The sequence below is a fragment of the Glycine soja genome, chromosome 8 (genome assembly GCF_004193775.1).
Source record: "Glycine soja cultivar W05 chromosome 8, ASM419377v2, whole genome shotgun sequence".
NCBI lineage: Eukaryota > Viridiplantae > Streptophyta > Magnoliopsida > Fabales > Fabaceae > Glycine > Glycine soja.
The window spans coordinates 15,618,012-15,635,808 of NC_041009.1; the positions used below are offsets into that span (position 1 = coordinate 15,618,012).

The 17,797-nt window shown below is 32.0% G+C and overlaps 2 protein-coding genes across 5 annotated transcripts; one reads left to right on the top strand and one right to left on the bottom strand.

Moving 5' to 3' along the window:
* The first annotated feature begins 1,025 nt into the window (after positions 1–1,025).
* Positions 1,026–7,327, top strand: LOC114422301 (receptor-like serine/threonine-protein kinase ALE2). Of its 4 annotated transcripts, none has more exons than XM_028388590.1 (9): positions 1,026–1,572; positions 3,180–3,488; positions 3,605–3,712; positions 3,804–3,911; positions 4,063–4,434; positions 4,559–4,852; positions 5,364–5,765; positions 5,865–6,108; positions 6,495–7,327. In XM_028388590.1, exons 1-9 carry the CDS (start codon positions 1,497–1,499, stop codon positions 7,141–7,143), a joined length of 2,562 nt encoding a protein of 853 aa, XP_028244391.1. In that variant the 5' UTR covers positions 1,026–1,496; the 3' UTR covers positions 7,144–7,327. The 4 variants fall into 4 exon arrangements, with proteins under 4 accessions (XP_028244391.1, XP_028244393.1, XP_028244395.1 ...); XM_028388592.1 differs by having other exon boundaries at positions 5,868–6,108; XM_028388594.1 differs by having other exon boundaries at positions 3,837–3,911.
* A 55-nt stretch (positions 7,328–7,382) lies between these two features.
* LOC114422302 (protein HOTHEAD-like) lies at positions 7,383–14,965 on the bottom strand. The gene is made up of 6 exons (XM_028388595.1): positions 14,655–14,965; positions 13,426–13,798; positions 9,777–10,087; positions 8,995–9,380; positions 7,959–8,527; positions 7,383–7,859 (listed from the first exon to the last, which is right to left on the bottom strand). Exons 1-6 carry the CDS (start codon positions 14,734–14,736, stop codon positions 7,805–7,807), a joined length of 1,776 nt encoding a protein of 591 aa, XP_028244396.1. The 5' UTR covers positions 14,737–14,965; the 3' UTR covers positions 7,383–7,804.
* Between the last annotated feature and the right edge of the window lie 2,832 nt (positions 14,966–17,797).

The following is a 17,797-nucleotide window of genomic DNA, read 5'->3' on the forward strand; positions in this document are numbered from 1 at the left end:
ATATAAAAAAACAGGTTAAATTACTTATTTATCCGTATAATTTCTCAATTGATACATTTTAGTTCATATAGTTTAAAAATATTTTTTTTAATTATTATACTTTACATTTTAATTCTCTTTTAATCCCTATAATTTAAAAATAGTTTTTTAGTAGTGGTTTTTTAAATCTTTATAATTTTTATTTTAGTTATCTTTTAGTCCTTACTAAAAAAATATATAAAAATAATTAACTACAAATTAGTTATAAATTATCAACTATTTTTTTATTATAAATTATCTTAAGATAAATTAGTTATGAATTATTTGTTAATTTTTTTTAGTTAATTGTAATTTCATATTTTGAAGGTAAAGATAAAAAGGAATTAAAATATAAAGTATAAAGTCTAAAAATATCAATTTTAAACTATAAGAACTGAAAGAAAATTAAAATACAAGATTAAAAAAATTATTTTTAAACTATATAAACTAAAAAAATTAAAATTAAAATATAAATTATAAGAACTAAAAAAATTACTTTAAAACTATAAAGACTAAAAAAATACAAATAATAACTATATAAACTAAATAAATAATTAAATTTAAAATATACTTAGGACCAAAGTCAAGTGATAAGTTGAATCTCGACATTACTTCAAAGCTAGAAACAACAGAGAGGAAGAAGAAAAAAGTCTAGGCATTTTAATTTAGTGTGAACCAGCCAACCTTCAATCCAAGATTCTCTAGTTGAACCATGTATCTAATTTTAATTTTATTTGATTTAATTATTCTCAACCATGAATAAATATGATCAAAACAATCCTAAAAGTCTTCCTAATTCAATCTCTAATTTGTTTTCCAAAATGTTCTCGAAGTCACACCCTGTATATATAAAAAAAGTAACAAGGTATCTAATCCCATCATGGTGTATTGGTGTAGGTGAATCATTTCCCTGGATAAACTGAAAAGAAGGTCAAGCATTAAGGTATTAAATATTAATTAAGTTCAATCAGTCTTTTACTTTATAGCCAAATATTTATGACTCTCTCTCTCAATCAAACACACATGTCCAACCCCACAAGCTCAAACGGAAGAGTCACCGTGCTTTTCCTGCTTAAAGTGTTGTGGGGTTGTGCTTTTTGCTTTCATCTGCTGTTAGATTTTTTCTGAACAACAATGAAAACAGTAGCACTTGCATCACAACTCTCATGTCTGCAAGCCTTAGAGCTTTAGTTCTGAAAAATATAGAACAAAAAGGTGGAAACACTCACACGAGTGTCTTCCACCAAGATCATTCTTGTGCCATTAATTTCCAGGCTGTTTTTTAATGCTTTGGTTGACATTATTGAGGGTATGCTTTAATTGCAGACTTTCTTGTGCTTGTACTTGGATGTGACAAGCAAGTTTTTCTTCATCATCTGCTTCTACCAAATTCTCTTCAATTATACTCTGAATTGTTGTTGGTGAAAGAAAGCTGAGAGATCTTCAGAGTTGTTGATCTAATTTTCCTTCAGGAGAAAATGGGACTGCAGCTGATTTTCTTGCTAATTGAGCTGCATTTAGTTTTCTGCACTCAGCAGGTCCATGAATATGCAGGTATGAGAATAATTCAGGTGTTCTGAATTAGTTTTTGAATATTGGATACTGTTTGAGCGTTGTATCTGGTTATATATGTGGTTCAAAATTTGTTACGGTTGACATGTTCTATGTCTTTGGATGTCTATAATCTTTGCTGAATTGGGTTTCTTTGATGATTCTCTCCTTAAAGTTCATACCTATGCAGTTCATGTGTATCAAAATTGGCTTACCTGTAACTAACTAACCCGTATGCTAGATTCGCTTTAGTTCACATTCACACTTCATTACTCGCATTGGAAAATATTGAAATGTTGATCAAACCTCTAATTTCACTACAGTTCAATTCTTTTAAGAAAAGGTTAGATGGCATCCTTATATTTTGTTCAGTTTGGTATAATAAAGCAATGCAATAGCTTTGGACAATCATCATGAATTTATTAAAAGTTTTCAAATTACGTAAAGGAAATAATATTTTAAGTGAATTTTTCACATGGGACCTGGATCAGTATAGCAATTGGTTCGATCTCTGCTGACTAATATCATATACCTAATTAGAACAGGGTTCTTAGACGGAAAAAAAAAAAAAACATAGTGGTAATAGCCTTGTATTTCAGTGTTAACATTTAACATTTTAGGCACAGGCCATTGTTTTTGGTTAGTATATTTGATAGTGAGAGACTGAGAGTGCAACCACTAGGTAGACACCAAGCTTTGGATTGTACAAGCGCTTGGTTGCTCACTTTTGGTGGGGATGGTGTCAATAATTTAGCAACTTGATAATCAGTGCAAGACTTATACAGAAAAATAAGAAATGAAATTTGTTTTTTCTATTGCTATGAAAATTTTAGCTAGGCATAGATCTGTGATAATCACCCTATGAGTATTGTATGGCATTGGTTGCCATTACTTTCTGCACGAACAAGATCTCGTGAACAAATTTACTTCAACATCAATTTTTGTTTCTAGTCATCTCATTTATATAACTTGTATTTCTTTAGGCTAATCCAAATACTAATGTGAATTTTGTCTATAAGATAAATATTATGACTAGAACAAAGCACCAATATAAAAAAGATGTTCTTACTTCTTTGATTTTGAATGCCTGTGGTCATGGAGTGCAACCTGAGGCTTAAACTGGACAACTCAGTGATAATATCAACTTACAAATCAATGTTTTGTGCGTTTCTATATTAAAAAATTTCTCCTGGGTACTCTGTATTCTGTAACAAGGTTGATATATGAAATCCCAACAGGCCATGGCTGTAGTATAAAATCCATGAGGATATGGAAAGTTCCAGTTAATTAAACAAAGCAGTTACTCTGAGGAATTTAGCTTTCTAAGGAACTAACTATACCCTCAGAACAGTTTGAAGATCATGAAAAAGGTATAGACAATTAATGAAATAGATTTTATGGATATTTTTAAACAAGAAGCACAAGCCATCTCCCCACCGTAGTTACTTTCCACTTTGGCTCGCACCTCCTCACAACTATGCATTAATCTATTTTCAATTACATCCAGCTAGGAAGTTTTACATTAAATTATTTTATGGTTGATAACCTCCTCTATAGGAAAGCTCATGCTCATAATTATCCTAAATTAATATTTATCTCTCCATCTGTAGCCACCAAGCTGCAACATTCCAGTGACAGAAGCCATTTTAGTATTGCAATCCCACCATCAAAGTCATCTTCTGAAGGTCATTCAAGTATTGCACACCCACCTTCTGAGTCATCTTCTGGTGTACCTGCAAGTATTGCACTTTCAGCTTCCAAGTCAATTCACAAAGCTCCTACAATTATATGGACACATAGTTCTGTGGATTCTCCTATCTTACATCATAAGCATCACTTTTCCAAAAGAAAGTTCTCCAATCCAACTCCAGTGGCAGCGCCAACCTATCCAGTCCAGGCTCCTACATACAGTCATCAAGGTTTGATTCTCTGATTGAAAGATCTTGAATAATCTTTTTACACAATTTTTTTTTTCATTTATTGACGTTGGAATGTTAAAATTAATTTCATTCTTCTGTAAACTTCTATTGAATAGGTCCTTCAGTCTTCGAATCACAACCTCCTTTCTCCTCACCAAATATTAAGGATATTCATGCCCCTGCAACTGCACCATCACCAGCAATTCTGCCAGGTCACCTGGATGGTATAAAATTTTACTTTTTGTCATTGCTTTTAAAGTTTACTTGTGTTATATTTCATTTACCTGATTATTTATTGTATCCTTTTTGGATCAGTACCCTCTCCTTCACCTAGAATTTCTCCTCTAGGTTCATCGTTGAAGAAGAAAAAGACTCCATCACCAGCATATACATTGATTCTGCCACCTCCACCTCCTAATAAGGGTAATCTAATAATAATCCTGCAATTGTATTAGCTTAGAGTATCATTAAAATTACACTAGTTTTTCATTTTCAATCAACTCAATAAAGTTATCTATTTTTATTTTTTTTTGGGTAAACCAAATAAACTATCTAATGTTTATCCTGCATGTAGATTGCTTATCGACAACTTGCTTGGAGCCCTTGACATATACACCTCCTGGGTCACCTTGTGGTTGTGTATGGCCGCTTCAGGTTAAACTCCATATCAACATTGCAATATACAAGTTTTTTCCGTTGGTTTCAGAGCTAGCCAAGGAAATTGCAGCAAGTGTTCTGCTGAACCATACCCAGGTTCGCATTGTGGGAGCTGATGCAGCTAATCAGCAACTGGAGAAGACCACTGTTCTCATAGACTTAGTACCCAAAGGAGTAAAATTTGATGATACCACTGCATTTTTAATATATAAGAAATTCTGGTACAGGGAGATTCTGATAGATGCTTCCGTCTTTGGTGCTTATGAAGTACTCTATGTTCATTCTCCAGGTTATACATTGGTTATGACTTTGTTAAGACTCTTTTTTTCTTCATAAAGTGAATTTCTATGGTATGTTTGGTTTTATTAGTAGATATTTCCCTTTACATTCATACTTTTCAATAACAATTGCAGGTCTTCCACCATCTCCACCTTCAACTCCCTCAGATGCTTCTGGTATAGATGATGGGCCAAATCCAGGACATGACAACAATGGAACGATAATGAAACCTTTAGGAGTAGATGTCCCAAAGAAGAAAAAAGAAGGGAATAATGGAAGAATGATTGTTATAATTGTGCTGTCATCAGTTACCGCTTCTGTTGTATTCATTGGTCTTGCTTGGCTTTGTCTGCTGAAATGCCGTACCTATGTTCATGAACATAAACCAGTTCCAGATGGTTTTATTTCATCCTCTTCAAAACAATCAAGTAAGTGCCATTAATGACTGTCAAAATTTTGTTGGCAGTTTAGAGACTGTACAAAGAAAGTTCTTTTCTATAATGATTAATGTCATGAAACTGTTCTTTTGTTAGACAACTTTATAGCGTACAAATTTCCCCTGATTAAAAGACTTTTACCCAGTATTTTGACTCTCTTTCAAATGAAAGAATTGATTCCATTTATGGATGAATTTTTTTTATAAAACTGGATTTGAATGACCTTATTAATCTAAAATTTAATTCATTTATGTGAAATATGTCATGATTTGTAAATTACCACATCTGATAGGACTTCTAAATAATTTCATATCAAATGAGCTTTTTTAAATTCAAAAGTTGGAATATGATAAACATTGGGTTGTAATGCCTAATTCAATCTTGGTCTCTATCAGTGACTTTTCTTGATATTTTGCTTCAAAACTTCGTAGCTATTTATTGATCAATTTGTTTTCTATATTTGATTGTATGTGGAATTCACAGTAAATATAACTAAATTTAGTCTTAGCAGGGGCTGCTAGGTCATTGACTCAAGGGATCAGGCTAGGCTCTGGATCACAGTCCTTCAATTCTGGAACAATAACATATACAGGGTCTGCTAAGATTTTTACTTTGAATGACTTGGAGAAAGCAACAAATAACTTTGACTCTTCAAGAATATTAGGAGAAGGTGGCTTTGGGCTTGTTTACAAAGGTATTCTAAATGATGGGAGGGATGTAGCCGTGAAGATTCTCAAAAGAGATGATCAGCGAGGTGGCCGTGAATTCTTGGCAGAAGTTGAAATGCTTAGCCGTCTACATCATAGAAATTTAGTTAAATTATTGGGTATATGCACAGAGAAACAGACTCGCTGCTTAGTTTATGAGCTTGTCCCTAATGGAAGTGTCGAATCTCACTTACATGGTAAACAAAAGCACAGTTCAAGAATTTCATCAATACTTTTGGAAGTAAAAAATCGCCATTTTTTTTAGAAACTGACTTTTGAATACTCTATTTTCCCAGTAGCTGACAAGGTAACTGATCCACTGGATTGGAATTCCCGGATGAAGATTGCTCTTGGTGCAGCTCGGGGATTGGCCTATCTACATGAAGATTCAAATCCATGTGTCATACATCGAGACTTCAAGGCCAGCAACATCTTGTTGGAGTACGATTTTACACCCAAGGTCTCAGATTTTGGATTGGCTAGAACAGCACTGGATGAGAGAAACAAGCACATCTCCACACATGTTATGGGAACATTTGGGTAAGAATCCCTTGCTAGCCATTTCATGTTGATGCTTTGATGAATGTGATAGTTAAACATGCATTCAATCATTCAATGTACTTATTTCTTTCCAGTATCTTTGGTGTTTAGCAGACTTCTGTGAATTTTTATTGTATAGGTACTTTACCTTATCTATGCATTCCTGTCATAAACTAACTCTCCAAAAACATATGTTGTCGGGTTTGAAGTATGAAAATTGTACAAGCCCACCATATCTTTTGTTGAAATTCAACTTTTTATATCATGAACCAACTTTTCGCAAAACTTAAGTTGTTAGGTGATGTCATTTAAAAGGTTTTATTTCATCTCTTAACAGTTCCTCAAGATGAAAACTAAATTCATCTCATTGACATGTTGTTTTGCAGCTACTTAGCTCCTGAATATGCAATGACTGGCCATCTTCTGGTCAAGAGTGATGTTTATAGTTATGGAGTTGTACTCCTTGAGCTCCTAACTGGAAGAAAGCCTGTGGATTTGTCACAACCACCGGGTCAAGAAAATCTCGTGACATGGGTTCGTCCACTTCTCACAAGTAAGGAAGGCTTGCAAATGATCATAGACCCATATGTAAAGCCTAACATTTCTGTTGATACTGTGGTAAAAGTTGCGGCAATTGCATCCATGTGTGTGCAACCAGAAGTCTCTCAACGTCCTTTCATGGGAGAAGTTGTTCAGGCCTTGAAGCTAGTATGCAGTGAGTTTGAGGAAACAGACTTTATAAAATCAAAGGGTTCTCAAGAGGGTCTTCTAACCGATGTGAAAGGAATTTTTTCCGAAGCTTCAGGTGAAAGAGTGGAATTTTCAGAGTGTCAAAAAACTTTTTCTGGCTATCAATCTAATGAAGAAAAGGTAAGATTATCAGCATCAGAGTTGCTCAGTACTTCAGGTCAGGAATTTGAGTCGTTCAGGCAGTATTCTCGTTCAGGGCCTCTAATTATTGGGAAGAAAAGGCAGTTCTGGCAGAAGTTGAGAAGTTTGTCTAGAGGTAGCTCCAGTGAACATGGATCCCATTAAGCTTTTCGTAATCTTGCGTTTTCCATACCGAATTCATCGAGTTCCATGAATCGCATGTTAGATTCACTTGAGAGAAAATATTGTGATAATAATGTAACAAAGTCACAAACTACAACAACTTTTGTCAATGTATAAACTATGTCCCCATGTTGGTTTCTAGGTAACTATGTTTGAACAATTGGTACTGCGGTACGTGTCCATAATATTAGTTGTCTGATATTTAAAAATGGACTAATTTGTTGAAAGGAGTTAAGTGGCACATGCAGATATATATATAAAATAGGAAGGGAAAGCAACAACTGTTGCTTTTTACACAGATTGCGTTGATAGGACACTACCATTTTGTTTCTTTCCCTCTCTACGTTTGTTTCTATAATTTGCCTTCAGGTTTCTAAATAATTCAGAATGGCGTTTTCTTTTTTGCCTGGAAATACAAAAGGTTAAAACAAGTCCTTACAATAACTTTTTCGTCCCAAAATAGCCATAACTTTGTTGACTACTAATAAATCACCCTTTACTAGAAATTACTACCAACTACATTCATTTTCAATCCTACCACTAACGCTTTTTTTTTTCTTGATGTGCAACAGTGCTTCTCTTATCTTCCTTTTACACACCTTTTTTCAAGATTTGCCATGATCTTCACACAAGGGATTCCTCCTTATATACCAGCCAATTTCCCCAACCTATGTCTCAAAATCTTCAGCCCCATGTACCTGTCACAAACATAAATAGATTATTGAGATGCAAATGCAGATGTAGGTATCATAACTATTGCATCAAAATTTTGAGTTTCATGATCCCAGTGTACATACCTGCCCATCATCATGACAGTTGCTTGAGGATTTGTTCCTGGTGATTCGTCAAATGTTGAGCCGTCTACCACACGAAGTCTGTCAACGCCAAGAACCTTGTAATCAGGGCTGACTACCTTCCCCACATGGCACCCTCCATGGTAGTGCCAAATTGTGATCACGGTGTCTTTGCAGAACTGTGCTATCGACGCTGTGTCATTGGGATGCTTGGGTATGAAGTTGACATTAGCCTTGACAGTGAGGTTCAGCAGTTCCTCTGTGGTTTTCTTGTCACACAAAGTGTAGTTTGTGAAGTGTTTTGACTGGACAACCTTAATGGCCAAGCGAATCCCCTTGACACAGCGATGAAGATCATATGGATGACTGAAGTAGTTGAAGGTAACGACAGGGTTGTCGTTCACATTGGTGTTGTTCAGCCTGAGTTCACCTACTGACCAAGGATTGGCAACTTTTGACAAAATAAAACCTCCCTTGAATAATTCAACCGGTATGTCTTTCTTGTTCTTGATAAATTCTTGAACAGCTTCTGGTGATCTTTCCTTAGGAGGAATTGTAGACAGCTGCCCAATCTGGTGTCGTATCATGTCAAAAATGAAAAAATACTTCAATTTTCTTGCAAGCTAGCTTGCTTCTAACCTACTATGCAGACCTTATCATATAATTAATATATTAAATGCTATGTTGAATTTGGACTCTAATGTTATAAGGATAGGCAATTTGAGCTCTATGATTAAGGAAATCCTATATTATTCAAGAGGGATCACTATAGGACTAGATGATCATTTTTTATGTGTTTCTAATATTTTCTCTTAAAAGAAGAATACTAGTTATTAAGTATTAGGTCAGAGAAAGAAGGACAAAGTTAGGAAAAGATCATAAATACTTTTCAGGTATTGTAAAATTGACAAATAAATTGAAACAAATGAAATGTTAAAATGACACTTATTTCAAAATGGAGGAAGTAATTGTTAAGGATTCCAATGTGCTCCATATTATTTATAGCCAGATTCTGTACATTTAAAGAAATATTGCATACCTCAGCTGACATGATACCATGGTGACAGTGAATGCTATCATTGGACTGACTAAACCCACTGCTAGCCTCAATGTAGACACCCATTTTGGTGATACCAACAGTTTCTATGAGTGACTGATTAACTGGTCTATTAGAAGGAACAAACATTGTGTTCATGGGATTATCTACCATTCCTTTCCCAACAAAGTGGTTGTCAAGGACCACTGGGATGCTCAACTTCTGGAGTTCTGCTTTTGGCCCAATTCCACTAAGCATTAGCAACTGAGGAGTCCCAATTGCCCCACTAGACATTATCACTTCACTGTGCTTATCATTTGACAGAATAGCCTCATGCTGTTTCCCATGTTCATCTTGGAAAATAACCCCCACAGCTTTTGGTCTCTTTCCTGCAACAGTAGCATTGATTTTAGTCATTGAAGTTCCTAGCAAAGTCATAAACTTTCAAAGTATACCTCTTTGACTTTATATATGTTACTCCCTCCATTCCAAATCATATGATGTTTTAGAGGGAAAAAAAATTGTTACAAAATATATGTTGTTTTACAAAATCAATGTTGCATTAAATACTTTTTTCCCAAGACTACCCTTAATCAATACTTAGTGGGAGATTGGGAGTAGTATATAAGAAGAATAAAAGAGTCATTAATTAGAGAGATAAAGAATATATTAGAAAGTTACCTAATGTTTTCTTTGAAATTCAACAAATTAATTAATTTCTTTGATACATGTGTCAAAACCTTAGTCGTTGTATAATCTGGAGCGGGAGGGAATATTATATGTACCTTTTCTATCAAACACAATCTTTTGGACAGTGGCACAGACCAAAACAGTAAGTTTGTCATGGTTCCCTGAAGCAAGCAGTTCAGCAGCCGTGTGACGGCGGCCAAATCTGTCGAAAATGGTTCCACCAACCTTTGTTCCATAGAGATGATCATAGGTGAAGCCATTAAAGGGTGACACACCAGAGTCTAGAAGACTGTCTCTAAATGCTCTCTGATAAGGTGAAAACTTTGGACGGTGGACAATTTGCTTCTCAACCCATGGATATGATTCATTTACTAGCTTGGCATCCCACCCCACCTTCTTTATAAACCTGCATTCCATAGTAATGTTGAGACAAGACATTTGAGATTAAGATAAATGTTCCTGAGCAGTATGATCATTACTAGATTGTTGGCTCAACCAAGTCAAATTTAGTGAGACAATGTCACAGTTAGTGGGTGCATCTATTAGAGGCTACTCTTTTGAATGCTAATTCTTTTTCAAGAAATATTTTATTTACTTTTATTTCCTGTATTTAGCTAACATTTGTCTTTAGAAGAAGAAGGTTTTTCTTATAGTGCATGTTATAAGGAACATGTTTCATCAATACTCCATCTAACACTGTCTAATAATGTGAACATGTGTCGTGATTTGCTACATTAGATAAGTACTTGTTTTTTAATATTGTACTTAAGTGCTAGGAACCTATTAGGAAGTTTTTATTTATTTCTCATTTTCAGTTTTTTTATGTGAATATTGTCTCTCTATTTTTATGACCATAATTAGTATAATTATATATGTAATTTTATGAATAATTTTTTTTAGCAATATTTAATAATTACATTTAATAAAAAATAACTTATATACATTAATTACATGCAATTACCTTAATATTTTTTTTTAAAATGTATTAATTAGTACTCAGAAAATTTTGATTCAAATAATAACTGCAAGCTAGTATAATAATTGAATTCCAAAAAAATCAAGCATCTATAATAATTGCTAGTAATTACCCTAGTTGCATATAATTGATAATTACATTAATTAATTTCATTATACAATTAAAAAATTAACTAGTTTTTTTAAAAAAAATATTAACATAATTAAAATATATTAATCGTAATTATATTAGTTAATACAAATTGCAATATATATAGATATATATACACACACAAATGATTCGTAATATAGTTATGTAGTTTTATCAATAAAAATAGAAATTTTTAGCAACTAACAATTACATTTAATGAAAAAAATAAATTATATACATTAATTACCTTAATATTTTATTTTTTGAAATTGTATTAATTAATACTAAAAAAAATAAAAAATATATAATAATTATAAGTAATTACCTTAATTATATATAATTGATCATTATGGCAACTACTAGTTTAATTATACCATTTTAAAAAATATATAATTTTGTTTAAAATAATTCTTATTATCATAATTTTTGCGTATTTCAAAATAAATAAATAGTTAAAAATACTTTTTAAGAAGACATAGATATATAAGTTAAAGATACATGCATGAATAAAAAAGTGAAGATTAGATACAAGCTATGCTAAGTGGTTCCTGTAGTTGCTTCTTCCTAAGATGGACCAAACATATAAAGAGCACCTTGTAACTAAATAGAAGTTTCCTTGTAACAATGAATGTCTCTCATTTTTTCCCTCTGATTTGACACTTTCACGGTTCCACCTAATCACTTCCATGGCATAAAATAGGGTAACAAAGGACCACAACAGCATTTAATTGTTGAAAAGAATTCCATATAATAATAGATGTGACCATAAATGCCGTGAAAATGATAGGGTTATCAACTATTTCCTCTTGGTAGCCCTGACCAATCAATTCCCAATCGAAGTTTTGTAACCTTATGGCAATTTTGTCTAAACATTTTCTTGCTTCTCTTTCCTACTTGTGCCTGCTTCTAATGTCGACGCATAACTACTTTTAATTAGCATATTAATATTAATTAAATATGTATTCAAAAAAGCAAAAACATCTAAATTCCTCATCAAAAAAGTCAGCATAGTATATGTTTGGATTTCTATCTCTTATCCATATTTCCATTGACAATGTGCATGGCGGAACAAAATCAAACAAATGGATGTAAAACTTAGTACTTTAATTTCAGAATACAATTGCACGTGATGGTGTATGTATACCATTATAATTTCAATATACCTACCTCAACTATTAATAAGGTAGTTATATTTAAAAATGGAGAAAAAATAATTTACATTAGTAGTTTTATAAATGAAATTAAATTACTATTCACTTAAATATTTATTATTTGATAGTCGGGACCGTACGTGGAGAGTGTAAGGTTATCAAGGTACTCACCTTAGGTCCTATTGTAAGTGTGCAAGTTCTAATAATTGAGTGTTGAAACTAGCTATTTCCATTATATAAGAGTTGGAATGAGAGCAACATCTTATCTTTTGAGTAGATAGATGGAATTGATGATTAACTATCTTATCTTTTAAGTGATGAATTAAAATCTTATTTATTGAGAGTGTTTTCTTTGGTGCAGTCTTATTTATTGAGAAGGAAATATTATAACTATTTAATTATAAAATATTGGTAAATAGTTTTGCAGCTCAAAAAACCAGAATTTTAATATAATGATTGGTAATTAATATTATATTAATCTTTTCTAAAATATTTGTCTTAGCTATAAAAACATGATACACAGCCTGAGCTTGTTCTGTATTTCCTAATCTTTTCCAAATATGACATGAGGTGGATTAGTTTACTAACATAAGTCATTTAATCTATTTAATTGTTAAATGAGTATTTACATTTAATGTTGGTTAAATCAAGATAGTAAAAGAAAAGAATACTCATATTTAATGTTGATTAAAACAAGATAGTAAAAAAAAAAAGTTGCTAACAAATACAAGTACTCCTATATTGTAGAAAATATTTTGTTTTTATTATTTTATTTTCAAATCATTAAAAATATAAATGAAATAAAAAGTGTTTTTTCATAACTACTGTGAAGTAAAAAAAATAATAATAAGCATATAATAGCAGACCAACAGTTTTATTTTCTTCCCTTGAAAATAAGGTGTTTTTTTTACCAGACAACCAAGAAGTAGTTGAACTTTATTAACACCCTTTGCCAGCAAATTCATTACTAGTGTATTCGCTGGTCCAGTTTAATAAAGTAAATAGATGAAAATAACAGTGGAAAACTTTTAGAAATATTAAAATACAATTCATATTTAATTATTAAATATTATGCGAAGTCTATGTTAAAATGTGCGGTTAAGATCATTCAAAAAATATTTAAAATAAATAAATATTTAATATTTTATGATGTGCATTTATTATTAAAGTTTATTATTAAGGCCAGGTCATATCTCAACTATATCTCATGTATTCTACTACTAATAATAGTAATTACAAAACTTATACACAGTTTCATATATGTTTTTGATGTTGTTCATTCCTTCATCATAATTGAAATTTTACTTCAATAATCTAGGTTGATATTTAATGCAAACCTTTATTACTTTAATTAAAGAAAAGAACAAAAAATATTTGAGAAACTGCATCTAAATTTTTTCCTAATAATAAAAATGGATATTTGAATCCAAAATAAGTTTGCATATCATTGAGAAAGAAATGAAAATGAAAAAAGGAAGAAGTTGTTACCTTGGGTTTGCTCTAGTGTAGAAGCCAGCATTGATAGAACTTCCACCTCCCAAGACCCTTGCCCTTGAATTGTAGACTCCATCAGTTGAAATGAAGTACTGAGAAGCTGAAGTTGGTGAAATGTCGGCCAATGTAATGTGGAAGTTCTCCAGAAATGAAACATTGGGGTTGGTGAAAGGAACACCCCCTCTTTCAAGCACCAAAACACTGAAGTTCTGAGAGAGGGTTGCAGCCAAAGGACACCCTGCTGTGCCTCCTCCAACTATTATGTAGTCATAGGCATTATTGCTTGTCGTAGTTGAAATTGATGGTGATGAGAATGAGCTTGCATTTCTGATAAAAGGGTATCTATTTTCATGCCAGTGCTGATTACCTGCAAAAATGAAATTTTGCTCATCAAAACACTACTCCCCCATCATCTTGACTAGTTTAATTAATTACATTCTCAATTTCAATGTGTTATTCGTATAACTGTTATAATTAAATTTAAGCCATCCTCCACAAAAGATTAAACAAAAATGGTAAAATTTTTAACAATAATAAATGATGACGAAAACGAAAGCTAACCAGTCTCCTTAGACATTAAACATCAGCTAAAGAATTAAAATAAAAAACTATTTATTATGAAAATCATATGAAAGCATAAAAAAAGTTATAAATAAACTTATTTTTACTTATCTCAATAAAAATATTTCTTATTTTATAATTCTTTAACTAATATTCTAAGTACATTGATTAATAATAAGAACTATAATAAATTACACTGTTTCGTAAAACAAGGTGAGCCAATGCCCACAAAGTATTTTTTTAATCGAAAAGTCCATCCATACACATGTATGTATGTATGAATAATATGATCATAATCATCAAAACAGATTAAAGGTTAAAGAACTAGCAAATTAGACCTTTGTCTATGATCTAGCCGTGTATATGCTTTAGAAGTGAAACTCCAAATGAAAGCAGAAGAAACCCAGAACTACTGGTTTCATATTTCACTAGATTCTGAGATCGATAAGATTGCTGCCACAAACTACATTCATAAATTCTCATCTATGATGTGGCAAGTTGCTACAAACCAGATGTCATTACTATCAGTTAATAAACCACATAGATTAAATGTTGAAAACACAAGTTGAAGGAACAAAGATCGATGGAATTGAACAAATAATGTAATTAAGAAAGCACAGAGGGTGGGTGAAGATGTAAAGTTGTGGATAGAGATCACCAACCTTGAGATAGAGGTAGAAAGTTCCAGAGCCATAGAAGTAGGCACAAGAAGAATTTGTAATTGACTGCACCAAATGAAGCCATGGAATCTCATGGGCCAGAGAAAAAGCACTCACTCTCTGAATTGAAGCTGCTTCTTCCCAACCTATAAGTGGCTTCCTCTCATTGGCCTTGTTTTGTGTGTACATCATATAAATATGAAAAATACTCCATATATCCTCTTACCTTGTCAAGATTATGGTCACAATAACATAATCTAACAGTTAGTAGGAGAAATGATGAAGAAAATCTAAATTAAAAAACACATATAATGCATTAATGCCACGCCCCCACCATACTTTTAGAAAACACTAGAAAATATTACTGAATCCATTTAATGAGGAAATGAATGCCGCGGTTATAGTCAAGAGACTTTGGCCGTTGGATTTGACAATTGTATTTTCTGATCACGTTCATGAGCTTGTACAAAGACAGCTCACTCACCAGCCTACACTATGAGAAGTAAAGTTCCATATTTAATATGCCACCAAAAATTTGTGATTTCTTTTCATTTTTTTATCCATTATCATGATTTTAAATTACGGTTGCAGTCGCCCTTAGTTAGAAAATCTTTACATTACAGACAATTGTAGAAAAATGTGACTGATGCAGTCATGATAAATGTGGTTGTTGTGAGTCAAAATACGTTAACGTTGCAGTTACAATTATGATTGCAGACCATTATTTAAAATCATGCCCTTTATCCTGGATGATTGGATTAGAGGGAACTTCCTAAAAGTTGTCCCTTCAACTAACCTTTGGTAATAAACTTAGCAGTGATTAATACTAGCATTCATTCTCAGCATCTACAAAACTGCACCGAGAAAGAAAATTAGAAAAGAAAATTGTATTTTGGGTTATTAATAAGAATTTATTTTTCTGCATGCTTTGCATTGTCTTTTGATAATCTGAGGTGATAGTCTGCATCGATCACAGCTGGTATTGTTTGGTAAATCTATTTATGGATTGGATATATCCATATGGCAATAGAAGTACTAACCCATTTTGAATCATGCATATGAAATTACTAACCCATTTTGATTAGTTGTTTAATTTTGATGCCAATGAACCAACCGAACTTGTACATATGCTGCAACAGATTCTGAAGTGTGGGGGCATGGAGCATTATATTTTTGGAAAGGGGATACATCCATCTTAATTAACAAAGAGAAAGCCACAATTTCACACGCACTAACAGAAGAGGGAAGAGCAGTATATAATGCAACTCATATCTCAATAAATGTAAGGATATGAATATGATCATTGTTTTATTAATTTCTTTGCTTCTTTATGACTTGGATTGTCAACTTTAGCATGAGTCCAAAATGAACCTCTAAAGTATTCATGACACATGTGATGTAATGTTGTCTGATTTATCTAGAAATTGGAGAAGAGAAGAATTAATCCAAATATTCAATTCATTCAACGGAGAACATATATAGTGATATGTTCGCATGGTCGAGCCAATTGAAAAGTTATTTCCTATGTATAGAAAGTTGAAAATAAAAATAAGGAAGCTGGGTGCAAATGTATATGAACAAAATGATAAGAAAAAATGAGATCATGCATTTGACATGACAGTAATATAAACAAGAGGATTGAGTTGGCAATTCGTGGCGGAAATATTCATTTATTTAATTTAATATATGTTGCAAGCAATGACTAGCTTCGATCTCATTGACAACCGAGAATCATTAATCTGCACATGCTAGTATGACATCAAATAAAACATATATTTGTTCCTTTTTTCTCATTTTTAAGTTAAAATAAAAGGAAATTATTTTTTTACAGCCTTTAACTTAACCCTTTGTTTATTAGAGAATAAATGGAGCGGAGATGAGGAGAGAAATTTGTGACAAATAAAGTTAATGTAGAGAAAATAGAGAAGAGAAACATTTAAAGGTTTGACGTCATTAGTTTTTTTTTTTTACTTTATTAATTTTTCATTTTTTTTCTTAAATCAAACACTTTTATTTTATTCTATTTTCATCGATGTTATTTTTTAGTTATCTCTTTTCTTCTTGCGAGATGCGCAAGTGTATAACCTAAAGAAATAAGAAAAAATAAGAAATAAATAATTAGTACAATTAATATTATAATATGATAAAAATGATATTACTACATATAATTTATTTAACTTTTTTTATCTGTAAAAATCAAGGACAATAATAAAAGATTTATAATATATAATTCATGTAGAATGTTAAATTAATCAATTGAGCTAAATCTCTTAATATAACTTATTTAACATGATATTATTTTAACAAGATGTTTCTAAATAAGAAAAATAATAAGAAATATTTACACTTTCACACCTCTCACTTTCATACCTAGCAAACAAGGACCAAGTGATCCAAAAACCATCAGTGAAAATTTAAAGTCCAAAAAATTCAGTGGTTATTGGTAGGTGCCACAAGTTCTCAAGTCTAAACCTACTTTTTTGTCATTTGATCATTCCTGGGCCAAAAATGGAAGTGGAAGGCTGGGTGGGGCCCGGCGCCACCCTTCAATGAATGACATATAGGTTGGTTGTTCCGAGCCTCCCATGCTGAGCTGTGTTTGTTGCCTATTTCATTTCTTCCAATCTATCTCTGTAAAATGTAAGTTTTCCACATATATGATACATTAGTACTGGCTAGGTGGGTAGGTAAGTAAATATTGGATGATAATTTTACCATTTTTTTGTTTAAAAAGAGAAAAGATTCCCACAACTTTTCTCTTTCAAGGTCAAGTATATATTTATGAGTTTGGTTCAACTTTCACAAGCATTCCTTTTCCTTGAACTTTGATTTACTAATTGTTGAACCTCTAGTCGCTTCAAGATCTAGTAAGAAAGGAATTGCATGTCATCGAGCATTCAGACCGATCCAAACTTTTTATTTCAAGTTTTTTAAAAAGTTATTTAATGTTAATACTACTACACTCTTCATATAATTTTATAACTAACCGGTTATTCATATAATTTATAACTAATTGAGTTAGTATTAAACAAAAAAATTTATATATCAATCACTCAAAACAAAACAAAAATTATTAAAGATCCAAAATAAAATTTGATCATTACTTTAATATCATATTTAAGTCTTATGTTAATAAATTATACTAA

What these genes read in the sequence shown, in the direction of transcription:
- LOC114422301 (XM_028388590.1), top strand. Translation starts at nt 1,497, where the DNA reads ATGGGACTGCAGCTGATTTTCTTGCTAATTGAGCTGCATTTAGTTTTC. An exon ending in ACTCTATGTTCATTCTCCAG is followed by an intron (nt 4,435 to 4,558) that starts GTTATACATTGG and finishes TAACAATTGCAG; the next exon opens with GTCTTCCACCATCTCCACCT. An exon ending in ATCCTCTTCAAAACAATCAA is followed by an intron (nt 4,853 to 5,363) that starts GTAAGTGCCATT and finishes AACTAAATTTAG; the next exon opens with TCTTAGCAGGGGCTGCTAGG.
- LOC114422302 (XM_028388595.1), bottom strand. Translation starts at nt 14,736, where the DNA reads ATGGCTTCATTTGGTGCAGTCAATTACAAATTCTTCTTGTGCCTACTT. An exon ending in TACACTAGAGCAAACCCAAG is followed by an intron (nt 10,088 to 13,425) that starts GTAACAACTTCT and finishes TATGGAATGCAG; the next exon opens with GTTTATAAAGAAGGTGGGGT. An exon ending in ACTGTCATGATGATGGGCAG is followed by an intron (nt 7,860 to 7,958) that starts GTATGTACACTG and finishes TGTTTGTGACAG; the next exon opens with GTACATGGGGCTGAAGATTT.